We start from the raw sequence: 23,605 nt of genomic DNA on the forward strand, positions 1-23,605 counted from the left end.
GACCCAGGTTTGATATAACTTGAATTTATACAGCATCCGCTATGTGCAGGTCATCACCACAGTGGAACAGACAGGCCCTGACCTCAAGGAGCTGCAGCTGTTAGAGAGAGGGAGGTCATCAGGGAGGGCCTCCAGGAGGAAGGGAATGCAGGCATCAGCCAGAGCAGCAGTCAGTATGAGAAGGTGAAGTGAGCATCTTAGCAGAGACTAGCATGTCAGCAACCCTGAGTCAAGACCCTGTGGTTAGAGACCCTGAGGAAGCGACTGCATCCAGGGTTTGGGTGATGAAGCTTGCCCAGTGGAGTGTTTGGACACAGGGGAACCACTGAGGGGGGCAGATGCAGTGAACAGACTGTTCCAGTTCTTTTTGTCAAACCACCCGAAACCCAGCTGCTTTGAAGAAACATCTTGCACATCTGCCTGGACTCGGCTGCGTGATTTTTACATAGAGGTCTCTATCTGTGCTGGAGACATCTGTACACTTGACTGGACTGGACATCAGTGAGAACTCACTCACATGGCTGGCCACAGATGCTGGTGTCAGGTGGACATTCATCTTGAGCTGTTGACCAGAGCACCTGCCTGGGGTCCCTCCGTGGCTTGGGCTTCCCATGCATCAACACTGAGAAATACATGTATATATGCATTTGAGGTTGATAAACTTAAAACACTGAATTTCAGCCAGGCGTGGTGGCTCACGCCTGTAATCCCAGCACTTTTGGAGGCTGGGGTGGGCAGATCACCTGAGGTCAGGAGTTCAAGACCAGCCTCGCCAACATGGTGAAACCCCGTCTCTACTTAAAATACAAGAATTAGCCAGGTGTAGTGGCGTGCACCTGTAATCTCAGCTACTTGGGAGGCTGAGACAGGAGAATTGCTTGAACCCGGGAGGTGAAGGCTGCAGTGAGCCGAGGTTGCGCCATTGCACTCCAGCCTGGGGGACAAGAGTGAGGCTTCGTCTGAAAAAAAAAGAGAGAGAAAAAATTCTTTTGTCAAAAACTTGTATAAAACCCACAGGGTTTAGAAAACAAGCCAAGCTTTGGTCCGTAGAGCAATTATCCCAGGCACAATAACCTTTCCAGAACCCAGGACTCAGTGCTTACAAAGTCATCACAGACTTGGGGGATCTGAGAGATGGAAGGTTGATGGGGAAACTCTTCTGGGCTTTGCTTTCAGGCACTGCCAGCCAGTCAATGCCTGTGGCTCACCTCCATGACCTGAGATCACAGTCAGGGGAAGAGCTCCCTGAGCAAGACATCCATTCTGAGAGTGTGCCCTCTACAACTCCAGAGCACATGCCAACCTCCAGAGCCCCTAAGTGCGACGTCCTCTCAGAGCTTTCTGGATCGAGCAGGGTCTCTGTGTAGAACATGGTCCCCACATGCTTGTGAGCAGCCGTTTCCCGCCCATCTCCCTCGCTGTTTCCATTGCCCCTTATTGTGGAATTTCTCAGACCTAAGACTTGCCTTCCAGGGAAGCCTTCTCCTGCCTCTATATTAAGCCAACTGGAGACCATGCCGAGGGCTTGGCTGTGGAGCCTGTGGGAACCCCCCGAATCCAGGGCAAGGGTCCACATGCCCCCTAGGCCCTGCGTGTAAAATGGAGCCTGGAGGAGCTGACCTGGCCCTGCCCATCAGGACTGCCCCAATTACACACCTGGATCCTCGGCAGGCCCCTATGCCCCCTGGGTGGAACGATACTGAAAACGCTCTTTGTCTACAATTGGATCCTTACCCCACCTGCCCACCAAGGCCTCTGAAGCCCACCAGCACATGGCTAGGACCCTTCTCTGACCCCACTGGGCACCTGAGGGATGGCACTGCTTGTGAGGGCTCTCCCTCCCCAAGGCCAGGCCCAAGGCACTCTGCCAGGACCCTGCCTCTCTAGAAGTGAAACCTTGCGTGGTACAGGCAGCTGTCCACTTATGGAGCAGGCCAGCTCCGTGGCTGTGACCTGATAAGATAAAAAGTCCACATGCCCAGTTCTGGCCCACCAGACTCACGAAGCCCCTGCCTCCTACCTTGCCAGTGCCAGAAACCACAGTAGTCAGTGCTGTGTTATTTTTCTAGATATCATTCTTTAGGAACCAAGGCCCAAGGCACCAGATGATTTTGGGGTATCTTTACTCACATCTGCAAATTTGCAGGCCTCCTTTCCCTTCAAAACTTAGCCCATGGTGGGGCAGGTCAAGAAGACAGTGCTTTACAGACCAGTCAGTGCATCTGTAGGAGAAGAGAGAAGATGGCTGAGGGACAGGGAGTGCCTTCCTCACTCAGAGGCTGGATGGAGCAGATGAGCCTCCATGGGGCGAGACTCTGCAGCAAGACACAGGCAGAGCTGCTGGAGAGGAGCAGTGCCAGGCAGGGCCCTAACCTCAGCTTACCTCGGGAGGAGGGGAAGAGGGAGAGGGCCAGGTGCCCTCCTTCCCAGTTCAGTCTCCCAGCGCCTGCATGCCCCCCAGGGAGAGCCATGGAGGGCTGAGGCCCGGCTGCCCCACACCAAAGAGGACTGGGACCCTGATGCAGCGCTTCCGGATCACAGCACGGTGGGTCAGGAGGACGCAAACCCTACCATCACCACATAGCCAGAGCCATCCCATCCAGGGACACGCTACCGCTTATGACATGAGTCCCTGAGCCTCAAATCTAACCTCCCTTCTCTCTCTGTCTCTCTCTCTGTCTCTCTCGCTCACACACACACACATATACACATACACACAACCTGCACACACACATCACACTGCACACACACACCACACCACAAACACACACCACACACAACACACCACATATACACCACCCATCACACAAACACACATCCCACACACACATCCTACACCACACACACACCACACACACAACATACAACACACACCACAAACACAATACATACCACACACACAATACACACCACACACATCACATAGGGACACCACACACACACAACACACAAACCATACACAACACACCACGCACACCTCACATAAACCACACACACAACACACGCACACCATACACACCACACACTCAGCACACACTGTACACACAAAACAGTACACACCACAACCACACACACCACACACACAGCACACATACACAACCATAACATACACCACAAACACACACCACACAAGCACATGACATACACACATCACACACAATATAAACCACACCACACACAACCCACACCAACCACACCAAACCACACAAACTGCACCACACACACACAACACACACACATAACACACAGGCACACGACATGACACACAACACACAAACCACACCCCACACACACAACACAACACACACCCCACACACACTGGCACAACACAACACACACCCCACACACACTGGCATACCACATGCACACCACACATACCACAAGCACACAACACACACCACACCACACACACACCACAAACACACACCACATACATACACCACACATATCACATACCACACACCGCCCACCACACACACACCACACACACACCTTACCACACACAGAGCACACACACCACACACAACACCCACCACACACACTCTACCACACATACTCTACACACACCATACACACCACACACCACACACACACGACACTCATGCAACACACATTCACCTCACACATCACACACACACCACATATACACATTCATACCACATACACACCACCCACACCACACACCACATACCACATACACCACACTCCACACACTCTCCACACATACACAACTTTTTGGGAGACGTTAAAGTGAGCCCAGCCTTTCCCACGGAGGCAGCACATTCTCTTTTTTTGAGGAGTCTGGCCGTGTCACCCAGGCTGGAGTGCAATGGCACGATCTCGGCTCACTGCAACCTCTACTTCCTGGGCTTAAGTGATTCTCCTGCCTCAGCCTCCCAAGTAGCTGGGATTACAGGTGTGTACCACACCCGGCTAATTTTTGTATTTTTAGTAGAGACAGAGTTTTGCCATGTTGCCCATTCTGGTCTCCAACTCTTGGGCTCAAGTGATCCACCCACCTCAGCCTCCCAAAGTGCTGGGATTACAGGCGTGAGTCACCGTGCCTGGCCTAGGAAGCACATTTCTGCTCCTAGACAACCACTGGTTCTGCAAGCCTCTTCCCAGCTCTGAGGTGCACAAAACTAAGCTGGGGAACAGAGCCTCTTCCTGGCTGCCGCTCCAGTGGGAGAAGCGGACCCTGAGCCTGCAGCCCTCGCAGGCACCTGGAGCTGGGGAGAGAAACCCAGGGCTAGGGCGGCAGCCGAGGGAGAACTGGGAGGCCCGGGGGTCCACTGTTCTAGACGGGGCGGGCAGGGTGAGGCCACCAGGTCTGCGCAGAGGCTGGGGATGTGTCCTTGTCTCAGTACTGAGGAGGGTGTGGGGAGGGTCCGCGTGACCCCAGAGCAGGGTATGGTCAGGCCCTTCCCTGTCACCCATGCCCCTAACCAGAGTCCAGGTTCCCAGGGAGAGCAGAGCAGCCGCAGGCCCACGGCTGAGTGGGGCTGGGATGGAATCTGAGGTCCCGACCTTTGCTTGGTTCCTCGGGGCACGCAGGATGCTATCTTCCTCCAGGGGCCTGACATCAGGCTGTTCTCTCCCAAGAAACCCTCACCAAAGATGTCCCCCAAATATCGTGATTGCCTTTGGTAACCAATCACGCATCGGTCATCCATTCATTTGTTTAACCCTTTGCTGAAGGTGGCTGGATTTCCAGCCAGTTCTGCCTTCTGGGGCCTCGAGTCCCATCAGTTTGCTTGTTATGGGTGTTAAATCAGGTTTAGCCTGAAGCTGCCTCCTTACATATTTAAGTTCGGCCTAAGGGTTTCTCTGTACATTGTGAACTACAACAAGCGGAGGTGTAAACAGATCATAGCCTACACTTGTGCCAGTCACCGAGTTTTGGTCAATCGAATGCAGCCAACTATTCGAACCATGTTCAAATAAGGCAGATCATTCATTGCTCAATTAAACTCCTATAAATTTAATTTGGCTGAAGTTTTTCTTTTGTTGTGAGAAACGGAAGCTCCCCTTAGCCCTCACTGGGGGATGTAGGAGCTTGGGAGAGTGGCTCCTACCTCAGCCAATCTGGCTACATATCTTTACAACCACAACCTGCCACCCAATTCCATTTGAAACCTCAACATATCACAGAAGGAGGGTCTACTGGAAATTTCCTGACAACCGTTGTTACAAAATGACAGGCTGATGCAGAGATTTCCAATCTTAAATCTCAGATGGTATCTCAGAAAGCTTTGCCATGTATCAAATTTCTCAAAACAGGTCAACTGCTTTATCTTAAATGGAGGCTTTATTGGATAATGGTGCCAGCCCTGCAGGGCACAACATAGAACACTTGGATTTGGCAGTCAGATCGGCGAAGGCTGCTTTGCTTTGCCTCTTTCCTTTCCACAGGTCATACTGGGCCTACCAGAGGGATCTTCCGACCCCCCTCACTGGCTCTACCACCTGCCATCCCTCAAGTCCATCCCAGGCCCCAGCCTCATCCCACTTCAACATAGGGCACCAACTTCCCATCCACTGGCTTCCTCAAATAATCATTGGAAGTTGGCAGAGCCGCTCAAATGCAAAGCCATGCTGTTGGATCAGTTTTCTGAGCACTTTTCTCCCCCACAAAAGAAGTAGGCAGAGCTGTTCTCGCTTATTTTTTGATGCCGAGATAATGAAATGCAGGGGCCTGCAGCCCCCAAGAAGGTAGAGAAGGATGTACCAGCCAGGCTTGCTGGGACTGCCTTTTATGGTCTCATGTGAGCCTGGACAAATCCATCAGGGTGGCTGAGCCGGGAGTGCTTACTGGCTGCCGTCCATCCTGGCATCTGATACTTAGGCCTGGGGGCGGGGGTGGCCATGGGAACAGAAACAGAGCCCGCCTGGCTCAGCGGCTCAGATCCCACAGGGCCTTCGTTCCCAGATGGAGGCTCCTGCCTCTCTGTCCCCATGGGGCTAGGCAGGATCGATCCCTCCAGGCGCTGCCTTGACCAGCCTGGCACACAGGCAGCCCCTATGAGGCCCTGGCTGGGCACCGGCCTGAGGCTTGGCTTACCACAGGAGGTGAAGAGAAGAGTCCTGTGCCCTCTGCATGTGGGCCCTGTCCTCACCAGAACAACCTCAGGCCTGCAATGATGTCTGTCGGAGCAAAGTGGAGCCTCCTTCCTCCCAGGCTCCAGCGGTCAGTGGCTGAGCTGGGCCATCATGGGAGGGATGGTGAGGCTCACCTGCCAGGATGCAGCTGGCCACGTCATCCCATCCACCCACAAACATCTCTAGAGCCCCTGGTGATGGCTGTGCTGGGCACAGCCCCAACTCACATAGACCACTCTCCTGACATAGCTTCCTCCTGATGCTGCCTCCTGAGCAGCAAAGGAGGCCAAGCCCTGGCCCTGAGCCTGGCCTTTTCAAGCCTCTGCAGGAGCCACTTCCTTTTAGAGCAGCTACAAGCCTGTCCCCAATAAATTCTAAAGCACTCTTATGTTTACTGGTTTATTACTGAGGTGGGATATTAAAGAAAGAAAAGAGAAATAAAAATTAAAAGAGCAAAAACAAGCTGCCTGTGTTAGGCTGGCTCATCTCAAAGGCAATAACAGGCAAAGTTTTGATTACATTATCTAAGGGCCAGAGCTCAAAGGAATGTGCTCTGAAGACTCTCCCAGCACTCCCTCAACATAAGGATATGAGGAGATTACATTCTCCTATCTCTCCTTTGAGTATAAGTAAACCTCCCCTTAAATCCCATCCCCTCTGCTATGTAACTATACCTTGCTCCTTGCTCTGTAAGTTTTATGAGTTCCTGTTTTTCCTATATTTAATGATTGTAGGTTCCTGCTTTTTCATCTAAGCAGTATAGCAAAGGTCGCCAGACATGCCTGAGCAGGTCTAGCTTGCAGCCAGCTGGATGCCATGGTGGGGGTCGCAAGATGAGTCTTTGAGAAACTCCTTTGAACCAGTCTAGATAACGACCATCTGGACTGCATAGCAAGGAGTATACATAGACCTCAGTTATGAACCTGTATTAGTTTGATTAACTGCCTTTGTCTTGCTTCTGTACATTTATGTTCGTGCCACTTATGAGTAGGTATATAAGCAAAACCCTGTCATTGTTCAGGGCCCAGTCTTTGGACGTTGAGTCCGCTGGGTCTGAGTGCACTCAATAAAGATTCTCCTGCTTTACCTGGAGGTCTCTCTTGCCCTCCTGATTTTCTGCAACATTATAAATAATATTACAAAGGATACAGAGAAGAGACATGTAGAGTGAAGTATGGGAAGGGGCGTGGAACTTCCATGCCCTCACTGGGTGCACCACCCTTTAGGAACCTCCAAGGGTTTAGCTGTTTGGAAGCTCTCCCAACCCTGACCTTTTGGGCTTTTACAGAGGCTTCATGATGTGGGCATGAATGACTAAACCACTGGACATTGGTGATCACCTCATCTTCAGCTCCTCTCCCCTCACAGGAGGCTGAGGCTGAAAGTCTTAACCCTCTAATCCAGCCCTGGTCTTTCCAGGACCTGTCCCATCCTGAAGTTACCTAGGGGCCTTCAGCCACCAGTCAACTCATTAACATACAAAAAGACATCACTGTGGAGATGCTAAGGATTTTAAGAGTTGTATGCCAGAAAACGGGGTCAAAGACCAAATACATATTTTACAATATCACATTCTGTGTGTCCAGCAGCACCTGACACCATCCTCACTATTTTAATGCTTTCCATGAAAGAGTGAATAGCTCTATCCATATGAAAATTGAACACTAAGGCACATGCAGATGGGCAAAGACTACAGTGAATCAAATGAGAGTCATGTGCATAATTTAAGAGGAGTAAAAAAATTGCTAGTCAAGATAAATAATTTTTAATGCAATATTTCCAAAAATACAAATGTAGGCAAAAACTCCATGATGAACTTCAAAATATCAAAATTTTAAACAAAGACAGATTAGCATGGATGTTGTTCAAAACTTCTAACCACCAGAATGGCACAGTCTATAGCCTCTAAGAATGGACGCTGTCTGCAGTGCTGGAGTTGGCCCAGAGGGCTTTAGCTGTCTGGCGAATAGGGAGGTATAGATGGTCCTAGAGAGGAGGCAGGGGCAGCCCAGGCAGAGAGGGGCATGCAGGGACTCTTTACCACAGCACATTGAACTATGTTCACAGCTAATTCTAAACATATCTTCTAATTTTTGTGAAGAGGAAAGGGAGAGAAATTGGCAAATATCTATATAAGTAAGTACCAATATTACATAAAAAGCAACAATAGCTAGCCTAAGTCTTTACATTTCCAAATTTATATAAAATTTGAAAAACTTATAGCTGAATTCTGTTTTCCTGAGACCACAAATGCTCTTTTAAATAAATTGGTATAAGTAGGCAACAAAGTTAATTGAAAATGGAAAGAAAACTTTTATGAATTTAGATTGCTTTATAGCAGCTGGAAGGCTTAACACAACAGGAGGCCTTGGACCACCCAGGCAGGACCTGGACTGGAGGCGAGTGCATGGAGCATTCACAGCAACTTGGGGAATGATGAGGGAGGGGAGCCTGGGTTTTTAGTGTTCTTGGTGTTCTGTATATCTCTGTGCCTGTCTCCACAAGGGGCATCCAGGGGCCAACTTTGAGAACCTGCCCTTGTTCCCCTGGCTTTTGGGGAAACATCCTCCAGCCATCCCAGAAGATAGGGCAGGATGAAATGCCAGCAGCAGCAGAGAAGAGACTGCATTAGGAGTAACTGCTCCCCCACCACCAGGTTAGAGCAAAAGCGGGCCCAGCTTTAAAGCCAGGATCTCAGGCGAGGAGGATGGCTACAGATAGGGTACTGCCTGATGATGAGGGGGTTGATAGGGTAACTATGGGGACCAGCCAGAGGAAGTGCTTTCCCTGACAAGAAAGGTCAGGTGCAAGTCCCCTGGCAGTGGCACAGAATGCTCTTATGAAGTCCTGGCTGAGCCCGTACCATCAGGGGCTCCTGGCAGCCCAGTACCCAACACAGGTGTTTTTCTTGCCCTTCTACTCCATCCCCCCCACCCTCCTACTGCTGGACTTGTAGGGATCAGAAGCCAAGGTTGGTGGGTGTGGCTGGTTAGAAGAGATCCAGGCCCCAGGTGTTAATCGGGGAGGCTTCAGTGACAGGTCTCTGGGAGAGATCCCATGTGAGGCCTCTGTGTGTTCTGAGGTGAGTTCTGTGGGGAACTCTCTGGAAGTCTGTAGAACTCTGGGCCAGGCTTCTGTGAGGAGGTCTATGGGTCTGTGCTCAGGAGGTGGTGTGGGAGGTCACTGTGTGAGCACCTGGTGACCATGTGTGGTCCCTGTGGGAGGTCCAGGCTGCCTGGTGTCTCTGTGCAAGGTGTCTGGGGAGGTCTCTGTGCAAGTTCTGTGAGGGAGGTCTCTGTGTGTCTCTCGTGTGAGGACTCCCTGTGAGGTCTCTGAGGGAGTCTGTGAGGTTTCTGGAAGGTCCAGGAGGCTGCGTGATGTCTTCCTAAGAGAGCTCTGGGAGATGCCTGGGTGGTGCAGAGAGACGCACTCTCCGTGGGAGGTCTCTGCATGAAAGACCTTGTGCTCATCTCCAGGTCTCCTGGAAGGAAGTCCTTGGGGAGCTCTCAGTGCTAAGTCTCTGAGTTCCTCTTGGTTTGAGTCTCAGTCAGAGGTCTCTCAATGTGAGTTTCTGTGGAGGCCTCTCTCACAGGTCTCTGTGTAGGTCTCTCAGGGTCTCTGTGGGGTTCTCTGTGGAGGTGGCTGCATGGGTCTCTGGGAGATCTCTGTGGGGGTCTCTGCGTAAGCCCCTAGGGGTCTCTCTCAAGTCTCTGTGTGAGTGTCTGTAGCACCTCTCTCAAAAGTCTCTACAGGTCTCTGGGAGTCTGTGTGGATTTCTGTGGGGAAATCTCTGTATGGGTCTCTGGGGGGTCTCTATGTGGATCTCTGTGGAGATCTGTGTGTGGGTCACTAGTGGATCCGTGTGTGAGTTTCTGGGCCTCTCTGTGTGGGTCTCTCCTGAAGGTCTCTGTGTGAATTTCTGTGGGGTCTCTGTGGAGGTTTTTGTGTGCGTATCCATGGGGATCTCTGTGGAGGTCTCTGTGGGTCTCTGGGGCTCTCTGTGTGGGTCTCTGGGGATCTCTTTGGGGTCTCTGTGTAGGTCTTTGGAGGGATTGCTGCGGGGGTCTCTGTTGGGGGTCTCTCTCAAAGGTCTCCAACCCTAATAGGGCCTTGCCTGGAAAAAAAAATGCCTAGGTTCACAGAAACTCAAGGTTCCTCTATGCTGCTTGAACCTGAACAGACGTTTTATCCAAAATAGCTCCTGCTCTCCAGAGATCTGCCATATCATAAAAGAGTTAGACATAACAGTAGATGACCCTGCCACCAAGCCCATGCCACTAAGTGATTTAACAGAAGTTACAAGGGGGAATGGAATGATGCACTTGTGGAAATTTACTCTAGGGTTCTCTGAAATTCTCCACAAGGACGCTTTTAGGGAACTAAACTTTGAATCAAGGTGCTGAATGTATGTGTTCCTCCTAAATTGTTGTATTGAAATCCTAACCCCCAAGGTGATTGTATTAGAAGATGCAGCCTTTGGGAAGTGATTAGGGCATGAGGGTGGAGTCCACACGAACGGGATTAGTGCCCTTCTGAAAGAAGCCCAAGGGAGCTCAGTTGTTTCTTCTTCAACACGAGGACACAGTGAAAAGTCAGTCATGTATGAACCAGAAAGCAGGCCCCCACCAGACACCAAATTTGCTGGTGTCTCTATCCTGGACCTCTCGGTCTCCACATGTGAGAAATACATTTCTGTTGTTTATAAGTCACCTTGTTGAATCCATCCCCATAAACTTTATAAAATTAATTAGAGAGGAGGGGAGAGGGAGAAATGAAAATAAGCTAAGCTTGCAGCACGTTCAGCATAAACCATGAGGGCAGCTGCTCTGACCCCTTTCCTCATAGTTGTTAAATGCCAATTGCCTCCGAGTCACAGAGACCTCGTCAAAAGATTACAGTCCCCATCACTACTCTATAGGCAGCAACTTGAATATTATAAAATGTTATGTTTTCCAGGTGAGGGACTCTGTTGGGTCCTGCATACGAATGGAACTACTGATGCCAGCTGGTCTGAAGGACCCCACAGGAGCTGACTCACCAAAGAACACAGCTTGTACACCCTGATGGTTTCATCCTCCTTATCCTGACCAATCAACAACCTCAATCTTCTATCCCTCACTCTCCACAATCTCCTTAAAAACACCAGCTCAGAACTCCTCCAGAAGATGGGTTTGAGGGTCTCTACTCATCCCTTGCTCTATCCCTGTGATCATTAAACTCTTTCTCTGCTACAAATCTTGCTGTCTCGGTGTAATTGGTCTGTTACTGTACAGCGGGCATATGCACCCATTGGTCCTATAACACCATTTATGGTGCTTTGTTATAGCAGTCTGTATGGACTAAGACACATAGCTGAGAGGCTCTGTAGAACTATGGGGAAGAGGCAGAAGGAAAAATTTGATCGAAACTGCGAAGAGTTGACATGCATGGCCTCTTCAGAAATGGTAAGTGCACAATGTGTTTTGGTGAAAAGTAATGCAGTAGGAACTTGCCAGTAAGAATGATTCATCAAAATGCAGAGCTACAGTTTGACTCATGCCTAACAGCAATTCTATTTTCCATACATGCTAGTGATGCCCGTTTGTGCTTCAGACCCTACAGTTATACATTTATGCCACACTTCAGTTTTTATAAGTATTTGAAGATTTGCATTTTAAAGGTACTTAGCACTGTACTTGATCCTTCATAAGTGCTGCATAAGTAAATATAAAGTGAATAAATAACTTCCCACTGTAACCACCAGTTTCCTTGCTATGCTCCTGTTTCTTAGTTCCACCTAAGCCACTTGCTATTTGGCAATACAGTAGCCTTGAGTTTGAGTTATAGCTCCAATAAAAGATCTTTGTTCAACTAATTAAGGATGTATTTGTTTGATTTTGGTGATTACTGAGTTAACCATGCAGGAAATTCTTCTGTGATAGAAAATATGTACAAATTGGAAATAAATTTACTCTGTCCCCCAGACTGGAGTGAGGTGGCACAATCTCGGCTCACTGCAACCTCTGCCTCCCAGGCTTAAGCAATTCTCCTGCCTCAGCCTCCAGAGTAGCTGGGATTATAGGCGCCTACCACCACGCCTGGCTAATTTTTGTATTTTTAGTAGAGACAGGGTTTCACCATGTTGGCCAGGCTGGTCTCGAACTCCTGACCTCAGGTGATCCACCCGCCTCAGCCTCCGAGAGTGCTAGAATTACAGGCATGAGCCACTGCGCCCAGTCAATAAGAACAATTTATCCAATAACTCTGTTGGTATAACCAAGATTATCTTTTTTATATTATAAAAAATTGTCTTTGTATAATCCGTGTGTATGTATAATTGCATAATAACCATAAAATTTGGATGCCTAAGCATTTATGTGTACCAAAGCGTTTATAGAATCAATAATCTGTACTGTTTCCACTGTTCTTCAAGTAGATTTCTAGATTAACTATGAAGTCCAAAGGAAGATTGTCAGCAGGATGATCATTCTTTCTTGTCCACCAGATGCACACTCGCAGCAGTCCCCTGCCAGCCCGTATTCCCCCATCCGTTTTCCTCATGCAGAAATTAGGGAAGCATGAGTGCACAAGGGTCCACAAAGGCTGACAATCAAAACACACTATGAAATGTACCTCGAGGTCTCTACTGAGATAGACAGACATTGACTATGATAAGGCTGTGCAGCTGAGGTGCATGAATTTCATGTGTATGCAACATGACAGATATTTGCAGGAAGTTAAGCTTCACGATGGGAAATGCCTGTGTGGGTGTATTTGTTTGTTTTAAATACTTACGGATGATCAGAGACTATGGGGGGAAAAGCTGTTCTTCCAAAGAGAAATTCACTCTCATTTTCTTAGGAATTCTTCCCCTTTCCTCTGCTTCCCTGCAGTGGAAACGTGGAGTGAGACCAAAACTGCGACTCCAGTCCACACCAGAGCCCAGGAAGACTCCCAGGACCCTGGAGATGCCTGAGGACCAGGGGCTTGTGGTATGCAGGAAGGAGGGTCCTACAGGCACCATGAGGAACAGCAATTGGCTGTAGTAAAATACGGACTGACAAAGGCAGGAAGGCAAAAGAAGGCACCCAGGTTCGCCCAGGTGAGATGAGAGGCCCAGTTCTTCCGAAGTAGGTGTGGTGTCCCTCAAAAGCCCCCAGGGGTCTGTTGTGGGCACCACAGTGTCTGGAAGTGTGTGTGTGGTTGGCGGGGCAGGGTGGGGGGGTTTGTCAAGGAAGGGCCTTAAGGCTCTTTTCCCCTGCAGCAGCAGGAGCAAGGGGCTGGCACTGGGAAGCCTCACCCTCGTTGCAGCAGGCAGGTGGGTGGATGGTTGGATGAACAGCAGTTGAGAGTTGAGCCTGCAGTGAAGTCTGTGGAGGGAACAGAGGTACATGGATGGAGACATGCACACAGCCCACCAGAGACTGGGAACCCCCACACCCACATGGTCCTCTCATTTATCCAGAAAGGCGAACATCAGGTTTGAGGAGGAATGGAACCTAAAACAAATCTTTTCCCTAAATGTGGAGCCAATGTGACCAGTTGTCTCTGCTCTCCAGTTCCTGTTCCTCACACAGAGCGCACCTACTGACCTGGCAGTGGCTTGTTGGGAGGCAATTCCTTGCATGCCTAAGCCCAGTTGTGTAGGTCAAGATGAGACCCACTTCTCAGGCTTAAGTTCCCTGCAAATGAAGTAGAACTTAGGACCCCCATAGTTCCCAGTGATCCTAGCAGTCGTCACTGGGGTCTCCACTCTTGCCAATTAACCCAGTTGACCACATTAGGGACTGTCATGGCTCCCCAGTGACAATCTCATAAAGGAGGAAGAGACTGTAGACAGATAAAAGCAGCAGTAGATGAAGCAGATATGCTCTTGAAGGTGCATGTTCATGAGAACAGACCCAAATAGACTCAGATGGTCTCACTCCCATTGAGGCTATATAGAACGCATGACAAAGATATACATGATTTTCAAGGCCACTTTTCAAGCATTAAATAAATGTATCACATAGTGATTAAAAAGTGCAATCTCTAATCCTGAGTTTCTGCTGCCCAAAAGATGTCTGATAGTATAATGAGAACATTTTCTCCAGGGCTCAAAGTACACTCCCTATCAGCTACAGGCCAGACATGAGGCCCCAGTGGTCTAGAGCAGGCAGGAGGTGAAAAACAGGACACATTGTGGAGCAGAGAATACAAATGGGAGGCTAAGGCGGGCAGATCACAAGGTCAGGAGTTCAGGACCAGCCTGGCCAATATGGTGAAACCTGGTCTCTACTAAAGATACAAAAATCAGCTGGGCATGGTGGCACACTTCTGTAGTCCCAGCTACTTGGGAGGCTGAGGCAGGAGAATCGCTTGAACCCAGGAGGCAGAGGTTGCAGTGAGCCGAGATCATGCCACTGCACTCCAGCCTCGACAACAGAGTGAGCCTCTGTTTGAAAAAAAAAAAAAGAATATGTACAGAGGACACGAGTGATATCAGAAGAGGCTGCTGAACACTGGACTTGAGCCTGGCACGGAATGCCCAGTCCCGCTCTCCACCCAAAGGAGCTGGACCTCAGATTACCCCAAACCACTCTTGGCTCATGGTGGAGCACACATGTTCCAAAACTTAGGAGAGTGAGGACTGTATTTGGGGCAGAGAAAGAAAAAATGGATCAGGACAACATATGAAAGATCTAAAGAAAATAAGTAAAGGCTTAATTATTGTTTTGAAAATAATTTGTCAAAGTGTTTGAGGTTTTTTTACAGCAAGCTCCATAATTCGGTAACTCAAAATTATGTTCCTAATATAAAAATGTCATTTGGAGGTTTAATTATTTGTATTTTTATTCACTTTTTAGTTTTGTAAATTTAATAGTTCTATTCTGGGTTGATGAAAGTAGAAAATGTAGGGTGTGGGAAAATTACGAAAACAGAGGAGATTCTGAAATAATCCTTAAGAAACCACCTAAATTCCTAGGAGAATTTCAGAGTTTCAAAGGCTATGAAATGGGTGGGCTCAGGCCTAGATCTCCAAGGTACAAGGAGAGCCAGGTGACACCTGTGTTCCAGGGGAAGAGAATAGAAAATGGACCGAGGACTGTCTCTGACAGGGTGAGCAGCTGGAGTGGGAAGGAGCGATCCGGGGGACCCAGGAGGGTGGAGGGACTGGGGGCTGGGAGCTGAGGGCGGGGCTGTGCTTCAGCCTCCTGCTCCCACTGCCCCTCCCCCGCCCCCAGGAGCCCTTTGTGAAGAGGAGGCCCCAGCTGTGTGATGCAAGCCTGGGCCCCAGTCCCTAGTCCCAAAGGGGATGCCCAGAGCTCAGTTGCTTGAAGGCGATGGGAAATCTCGTCATCCCTCTAGGGAAGGGAAGGGCAGGCAGGGGTGAGAGTGGACAGAGGATTCCATCCCCAGCTCCCAGACCATCTGTGGGGTGCACAGGAGACGACATTGCACTTCAGATGGAGAAAATGCTCTTTCCTCTGAAGAGCGCTAGTGCCACATGGCTGAGCCCCAGCTCCACTCCCTGGATGATGGATTTCATCCTCACCAGTGTGTGTGGCCTGGTGCTCCTCTTCCTATTGCTCCTGTACATCCACAGTGACCCACCCTCACCCCCACCCGGGAGGAACAGGAGCAGCAGGGAGGTAAGGAGTCCTCAGCCCAGCCCCACAGAGAAAGATTCTCTCTTCTTTTACTCCCCTCATTTCCACTTTTCCTAAGCAATGCGAGACCCTTCTGCGATGGGAAATCTCGTCATCCCTCTAGGGAAGGGCAGGGCAGGCAGGGGTGAGAGTGGGCAGAGGATTCCATCCCGAGCTCCCAGATCATCTGTGGGGTGCACAGGAGGCATCAGGGCAAAAACCAACATCGGACTCAGTGGCGAGGACCGGGTCAGGAGAGGGGTGAGGTCTCTGTGGGAGGAGAGGCCCCAGCCCTGGCTCATCACCCCCTTCCTTGGGCAGGTGCCTGGGGGCCCAGCCTCCTCTGTGTGATCTGGGTGTGATCTGAGAGCTGTGCTGAGCTCCTGAGAGCCTCCCACTAGAGCCTGGATTCACCTGTGGCTGCATCCCGGCCACGTGTGCTTTTTCCTCCTTCACCACAGCCCCATGGTACCCTAGCCTCCTCTCCATTCTCATCCAAAGCGGAATCCTACTGGCAGCTCAGAGGCGCCTGTGGGCCTTAGCCTGGGTGTTCCTTGAGCGGAGGAGCAGGGACTGGGGACAGCCAGGTTGGAGTCACACAGACAACCCCTCCTTGCATTTCCCTAAGAAGGAAAACAGAAAACATTTCATTCACGGTAAACATGAGTAAAAAGCACACATAGAGCTCCCTGAGCTAGAGGCTGAGAGCCGGGTCCCTCATGAGCACTGCATGTGTGCAGCTGGTCTGGGGAGAGGAGACTGAGAACTGGTCCCAGCCCGTCATCCTTTCTTGCCTCTCAGCCTCAAACGGAGAGAAGCGGGAGGTCCAGGAGCAGGAAGATCTCAGCTCTGAAAGGTGAGGCTCTGCTGCCCCCCGGGACTCTCCAGAGGTGACTAAGCATTGCCTGTCCCCGAGGAAGTCATTTGCAGAGGGCTGAGAGGGAAGCTCCTGGGAGAGAAATCAGAACCTGCAGCCTCCTCAGATTCCCTGCGGGAATGAAGCCATGGGCCTGGGACCGGTATTGCCCATAAGGGGGTGGTGTGGGGAAGGGACCAAGGCCTGCCTGAATACAGGGGGAGGTCAGGGAGGCTCCAGGTCCATGTGGACAGCTGTTCACCTCAGCAATGGCTGACTCCTCTTTGAGACCACCCATTTGCTCTCCCAACAAGATGGTTGTGACACCCATGAGGGGGTGGACATGGAAGCACTTTTTGCAAATGACAAAGTGCTGCACAGTGGAAACCTTCCTGTCACCATCGGGGCCATGTGGCCTTGGACACAGATGCGAGGGCTTCAGGGTCTAGTCCCCCATGGTGTCCCCTAAAGAGACATCCACTCAGCCTCTGTGAGGTTCCCAGGCACTGCCCTCTCCACCATAACCCTGTCTCCTGATTTCCAGCTTGCAGAATCCTCCTGAGGGAGCTGGAGGAGACTCGGGACCTGAACTACCTTCTGGAAAGGTGAGGAGCTTCCCCCTTCTGTCCCTGTCCTCCTTCCTACCAGGGCCTCTGATGCAACCCTAAGGCCTGGTGGTGATCTGGGAGGGGGAGGTCCCGGGAAGGGGACAGGAGGGGACTGAAGCCCTGGGGCAGGCTTAGGCAGAGCTTTGTGAAGTCAGCAGTCGGGGAGGTGGAGGAGCTGGGGTCCCCAGGTGTCCACCCCTCCCAGCTTCCCGGCCCCACATACCCCTGGCTGCAGCTTGTGCCTCTTGTCTCCTGCAGCCACCTGAGGAAGCTCGCTGGTGAAGGCAGCTCCCACTTGCCCTTAGGTGGAGACCCCCTGGGTGACGTGTGTAAACCAGTGCCTGCTAAGGCCCACCAGCCACATGGGAAATGCATGCAAGATCCGTCTCCTGCCAGCTTGTCCCCACCAGCTCCCCCAGCTCCTCTGGCCTCCACCCTGTCACCAGGCCCGATGACCTTCTCAGAGCCTTTTGGACCACACTCCACCCTGAGTGCCTCTGGGCCACCAGAGCCCTTGCTTCCCCTAAAATGCCCTGCATCCCAGCCACATGTGGTTTTTCCTCCTTCACCACAGCCGCATGGTCCCCTGGCCTCTCCACCTCCACCCGACTCCAGCCTGGATGGACTTCAGTGTGGCTCCACAACATGCCCTGTCCCCCAGAGGTCCCCTCTACACAACCAGGTGCTGCCTCCTCCAACCAGGGTGATCTCTGGCCTGGGATGCTCCAGCGATCCCATTCGGGACCTCTATTGCTGGCGGGAGGCTGCCACCACCTGGGGCCTCTCCAGCTACTCACATGGCCAATCCCAGCCACAGCATCTTCCCGACCACCCCTCAGAGGCTTCCTTCTGGGGAGACCCCACACTCAGGCACATGGAGGTAGGTGGCTGCACATTCATCCACCCTGACGTGCAGAAGCTGCTGGAGACTCTCATCGCCAAGAGAGCACTGATGAAGATGTGGCAGGAGAAAGAAAGGAAACGGGCCGACCACCTGCACATGACATCACTGGGGAAGGAGTGGGACATCACGACCCTAAATCTCTTCTGGAACGTGTCAACCCAACCACAGCAGCTGCCCCATCCTCAGCAAGTCTCTGATGCCACAGCTGTGGGGGACCACTTACAGCAGAAACGCAGCCAGCTTTTCTGGGACCTCCCCTCTCTCAATAGCGAGTCCCTGGCGGCCACAGTCTGGGTTTCTAGGAACACTTCCTCACAGAATGCACACTCTGTACCACTGGATAAAGCCTCCACTTCTCTTCCAGGTGAACCTGAGGTTGAGGCATCCTCACAGCTTTCCCAGACACCGCCCCAGCCCCACCACATGGCCCAGCCCCAACATTTCACTCCAGCCTGGCCCCAGTCCCAGCCCCCGCCTTTGGCTGGGATCCAGACCCAGGCCCACCTCTCACCCCCTGTCCCAAGCCTGGGGTGCTCTTCTCCACCCCAGATTAGGGGCTGTAGGGCATCTTACCCTACATCCCAGGAGAGGACACAGTCTGTCATCCCCACTGGAAAGGAGTATCTTGAATGGCCCTTGAAGAAGCGACCAAAGTGGAAGAGGGCTTTGCCCTCTCTCCTCAAAAAGTCTCAGGCTGTCCTAAGCCAGCCCACTACCCACCTTCCCCAAGAGAGGCCAGCCTCCTGGAGCCCCAAGTCAGCCCCCATCCTTCCCGGGGTTGCCACCAGCCCTGAGCTCCCAGAGCACTGGTGGCAAGGAAGGAGTGCCATCCACCAGGAGCAGTCCTGTGGCCCTCCCAGCAGATTGCAGGCATCTGGGGACCTGCTACAGCCTGATGGAGAATTCCCAGGGAGGCCCCAGCATCAGGCAGAAGACACGCAGCAGGCCATCTTGCCCTCCCAGCCTTCTGAATTTGCAGGGAAGGGCAGGAAGGATGTGCAGAAGACCGGGTTCAGGAGCTCCGGAAGGTTCTCTGGAAGGGGTGCTTAGGGTCCAAACTAGGGCCGGACCCAAGCCAGGATCGAGGCTCAGGAAGGACCTCAGTGAAGGCTCTGGACGAAGACAAGGAGGAGGCAGAAGGTGACTTATGGAGGTCCTGGAAGTACCAATCAGTAAGTTCCACACCCAGGGACCCAGACAAAGAGCATCTGGAAAACAAGCTGCAAATCCATCTGGCCAGGAACGTAGGGGAGATCAAAGAGGGCTGGATCCCCATGCCTGTGCATCACTCCTGGCTCGTGGCCAAATGTGCTGTTCCCAAGTCTGACACCCACAGGAAACCTGGGAAGCTGGCATCCTGGAGGGGTGGGAAAGCCCACGTGAACACCTCCCAGAAGCTTTCCTTCCTCCATCCCTGCACCCAGCACATACTGGAAGTACATCTTTTACGATTCCGTGTGAGGCACAGGTGGGGTACAGACCTCCAGTCCCTGGAGCCCATAAATGTCTGGTCAGGTGAGGCTCAGGCCCCGCCCTTCCCACAATCCACCTTTACCCCCTGGGCCTCCTGGGTATCTCGGGTTGAATCTGTACCCAAGGTTCCCATTTTCCTGGGAAAACGTCCTCAGAATGGTCCAGGAGACAACAGAACAACAAGCAAGTCAGTCCCGACCGTGAGTGGCCCTCTCGCTGCCCTACCACCTGAGCAGGAGGGAGTCCAGAGGCCCCCGAGAGGGTCCCAGTCAGCTGACACCCTTTCCGACTGGACACAAGGACAGGGGGTGTTCTCAGCCCCCAACATGCAGCCTTGTGGGCAGAACCTGGCAGAGCAGGACTGTCCTGGAATCCGGGAAACCCCAACCCAGACTAGAGGGGAGTATGGGTTCAGAAATGGCTGGGACTGAGGCATGGCTTGAGAGTGAGAGCATGTCCTCAGGAGACTCCTGTAGTAGCAGAGCCCTGCAAGAGCTCAGCATAGGGTCCCAGCGGGCAAGGGCTGAAGACGCCCTGCAGGCATTGAAGGTGGGGGAGGAGAAGCCCCCCACTTGGGAAGTCACCCTGGGAGCCAGTGTGAGGGCAAGTTCGGGAAGTGTTCAGGAGGATCTGAGGAGCACAGGGGCTCTGGGGACCACCAGTAACCCCTCAGCGTCTACAGTCTGTGTTGCTCAGGATCCAGAGCAGCTGCACCTGAAAGCGCAGGTGGTCAGTGAGATTGCGCTCATAGTGCAGGTGGACCCAGAGGAGCAGCTGCCAGGCCGTGCCTCGGGCATCCTCCTCCAGGACAGCGCCACAAGCCCATGCCTTCCAGGCCGCCACATGGACATGCTCACCGCCGCAGACAGGCCGCCCACTCAGGCCCCTCTGTCCACCTCCCAGAGTGTGTCTGGTAAGAACACGACAGCTTCCCAGGGGCCATGTGCCCTCCTATGAAAGGGAGGGGACAGTCCAGGGCAGCAGGAGCCTGGGAGACCAAAAGCAAAGGCCCCACAGAAGAGTCAGAAGACGCTGGGCTCTGCGGACAAGGGCGAGGCCCGCAGGAGGCCCAGAACAGGGGAGCAGGGACACAGGTCCAAGGGATCCAGGACCTCTGAAGCCAGTGGGAGGAGCCACCCTGCCCAAGCCAGGGAAATAGGAGACAAACAAAAAAGGAAATAAAACCAGCCTCAGCTGGAGAAGGGACAGACACCACCAGAAAGCCACTTCCAGAGAAAGATCAGTCACCATCAACAAGGTCTACACTCCAGGAAAGGAGGTACAGGGTGGGAAGATGTCCTGCAGAAAGGCAAGCCTGGGGCAGATGCTTTCCAGAGCTGGGGGTCTGGCCCACCAAGGCAGTTTATGGACTGCATGGCTGATGAAGCCTGGACCATCAGCAGAGTTGTGGGACAAATCCTGGTGAACAAACTGGGGCTTCAGGGGGGACGTGGTCCCTCAGAGGTCAATCGCCACAAAGGTGACTTCCACGCCCAGGAGAATGTGCCTTCCTGCTGCCACAGGGGTCACTGCCACCAAGAACGTAGCAGAGAGATGAGAGCTCTGGCCTGCAGCCCTAAAGCCACTCCCAAGGGCCACCAATGTCCTGTCAAAAACAGGGGCATCAGAGACAGAGACAGCAGTTGGGCTCCACCTCCCAGGGAGCCTGTATCCCCAGCTGGTCCCCACCACCACAGGCCACGAATGGCAAGCACCTCGGGCGGCCCCCACCACAGCCGCAGGAACTGAGGTCTACACAGAGGTGTCTTGCCTCCCAAACCAGACCAGGCTTCTTGCATGACTCCTGGGGTAGACGGGGTTCTACTCAAATAAAACTGATGCCTACACAATAAACCTGTCCTGCGTGGGTGATTACAGCCGCCATGTGTTCATGACGTTCACGGAGAAGTTCCCAATATACCTGCTTTCCCTGCAGAGGGGGTGGCTTCTGTCTGTGCCATGCTAGGGGGCAGGAAAGGGCACAGCATCCGCTCCTTCTGAGTGCGGCTTCCAGAATGGCTGGGCCTGGAGGAGGCTGGCAAGGACGTGGAGGACCCCCTCTTCTCCCTGTCCAGGGAGAAACCGTGTCTGGTTTCCAAACTGTGTCATGACCCAGAGCCTTCAGGACGTGTAAGGACAGCAAACCCTATGGAGACTCCACCCGGGCTCTGGCTCACTGCATCTTCATTCTCACTAAGGTAACTTCTGTGCTGCTGTAGGAGCTGGGTCTGCAGGGGCCTCATGGACTGAGAGGGTGGTAGGCTCCCCTCAGGCTGGAGGAGTGATGGATCCCAGCAGCCTCCCTGCCCCATGGTAGCCTGGGAATGTGGGGGTGTCCTGTACTGGCCCTGGGTCAGAGGAGGGACAGCTCCTTCTCTGATGTCCTGGTGGGGAAGAGATGACACCCTCCCCAGACCCCTCCCTACCTGCTGAGTTCTGGGATGGACCTGGGCCCCGCCAGCACTTGGCTCAGCCTTGATAACACCCCTGGGTTTGCATCTGGTGTCCCCTGCCTCACTCTCCAGAGCAGTCCCCCAGCCCACTAGTGTGGGGTGTCTGTTTCAGGAGGCACCCAGGGCTGCTGCCTGCCCCTCTGGTGGGACTCTGTGGTTAGGAACCACAGGAGGGGACCTTAGGCCCAGGGTGAGAGGTGGGGAGAAGAATCAGGGAAGACGAACATAAGTTCGCAAGTGCAGGACCCACAAGCTGCCCACAGCTGTAACCAGGGTCCTCACAGTCTGGTGACCATTACAAGCAAAAGTGGTCAGTGCCACTCCCAGGGGAGAGGGACCCAGAAGGCAAGGTCTGGCCTGGGTTACACAGCACATCTATGGATCCAAGCCCAGGTGCCAGCAGGGGACACACTGGGGCTCAGACGATCTGGTCACATAGTTGGCAGGGACAGTCCCCGCAGGGCACAGTCCTGGGCTCCTCCGTCCTAGTGCTGGGTCCCTCCTGTCCATCCCCAGGGAAGGCAGGAGCAAATGCAGGAGCTGGTTCCCCAGAGGGCTCTGCCCAGGGGCCTTCTGCCCAGGGAGAGCTCTGCACCCACAGGGGCTGTGGAGGCTGAGGACAAGGGGACAGGCCTGTACCCAGGCATGGTGGGACCCATGCTGGGGACCTGTTTGGAAAAGGCCCTGGTGTCACTTTGGGTGCCCAGGCTACTGCTGGAGCCAAGTCCTGTCTGGGGTGGTGACCTGGGCAGCTCCAGTGTGGGCCCAACATCTATGGGACCCAGGATCCTGGAACCTGCAGCAGAGGAGCCCCACAGAGACCCCCATGTATACCCCCAACTCAAAGATTCCCACAGAGACCCAACATTCATAGAGATTTCAGAGATTCCCCACAGTGACCCCCAGAGACCCCAACAGAGAATCTGACCAAGATCCCCCCATGAAGACCCCCCAGAAGGACTCCCCACAGAAACCCCTGACACAGACTCACACAGAGACCCTTCAAAACCAACACGGAGATCCCCACGGAGATTTTATAGGTGACTCTAACAGAGACCTGCACAGAGAAAATATATCAAGGTCACTTTGCCACCCCCTAAAATCCCTAGCACTGCACTTGGTGAAAATGAGCGGCACCTACCTCATTCCCAGCAGTGCTTTCTCCTGGCGGCCCTCTGCCCTCTTCTAGATAAGATTCCTTGAGAAACCGAGCAATAGAAAAGTCTCCTCTATCAGTCGGCATCCAGCCTAGAGCGACCCCCCGACCCGCTGGCAGACCCTTCCCCAGATCACCCAATTACAACCCCCATGCTGATATCAAACTGCAATCATTCATGATAGAAACGGTGAGAGTTCCTCTGACGCTGTGCTTCTGACACCGCCCTTAGCCCCTCAGGCCATGCTCCCCCTCACTGCCATGGGAATAAACCCGGCTGGTCTAGATTGGTCTTGCTCACAGGGATCCTCCTGTGGGCCTTGTGCTGGAGCACATGGAACAGGAAGGATCTTGGCTTGGACACTGCTTCCTCAGAAAACCCTCTCCGACTCCCCTGTGAGGCCAGGTCCCCTGTGCTGGGTTCCCCCAACCTGGCCCTTCTTCCCTT

General features: G+C 52.7%; 1 protein-coding gene across 1 annotated transcript; it reads left to right on the forward strand.

Annotated features, from left to right (window-relative positions):
- Window positions 1-15,211: 15,211 nt before the first annotated feature.
- On the forward strand, window positions 15,212-21,391 carry LOC129044608 (spermatogenesis-associated protein 31E1-like). Its single transcript, XM_054502615.1, is given in 5 exon segments — window positions 15,212-15,710; window positions 16,509-16,563; window positions 17,108-17,168; window positions 17,430-19,108; window positions 19,111-21,391. Coding segments are annotated over 5 exon segments (2,973 nt in total). The 5' UTR covers window positions 15,212-15,401; the 3' UTR covers window positions 19,980-21,391.
- The last annotated feature ends 2,214 nt before the right edge of the window (window positions 21,392-23,605 follow it).

The sequence above is a fragment of the Pongo pygmaeus genome, chromosome 13 (assembly GCF_028885625.2).
Source record: "Pongo pygmaeus isolate AG05252 chromosome 13, NHGRI_mPonPyg2-v2.0_pri, whole genome shotgun sequence".
Lineage (NCBI taxonomy): Eukaryota > Metazoa > Chordata > Mammalia > Primates > Hominidae > Pongo > Pongo pygmaeus.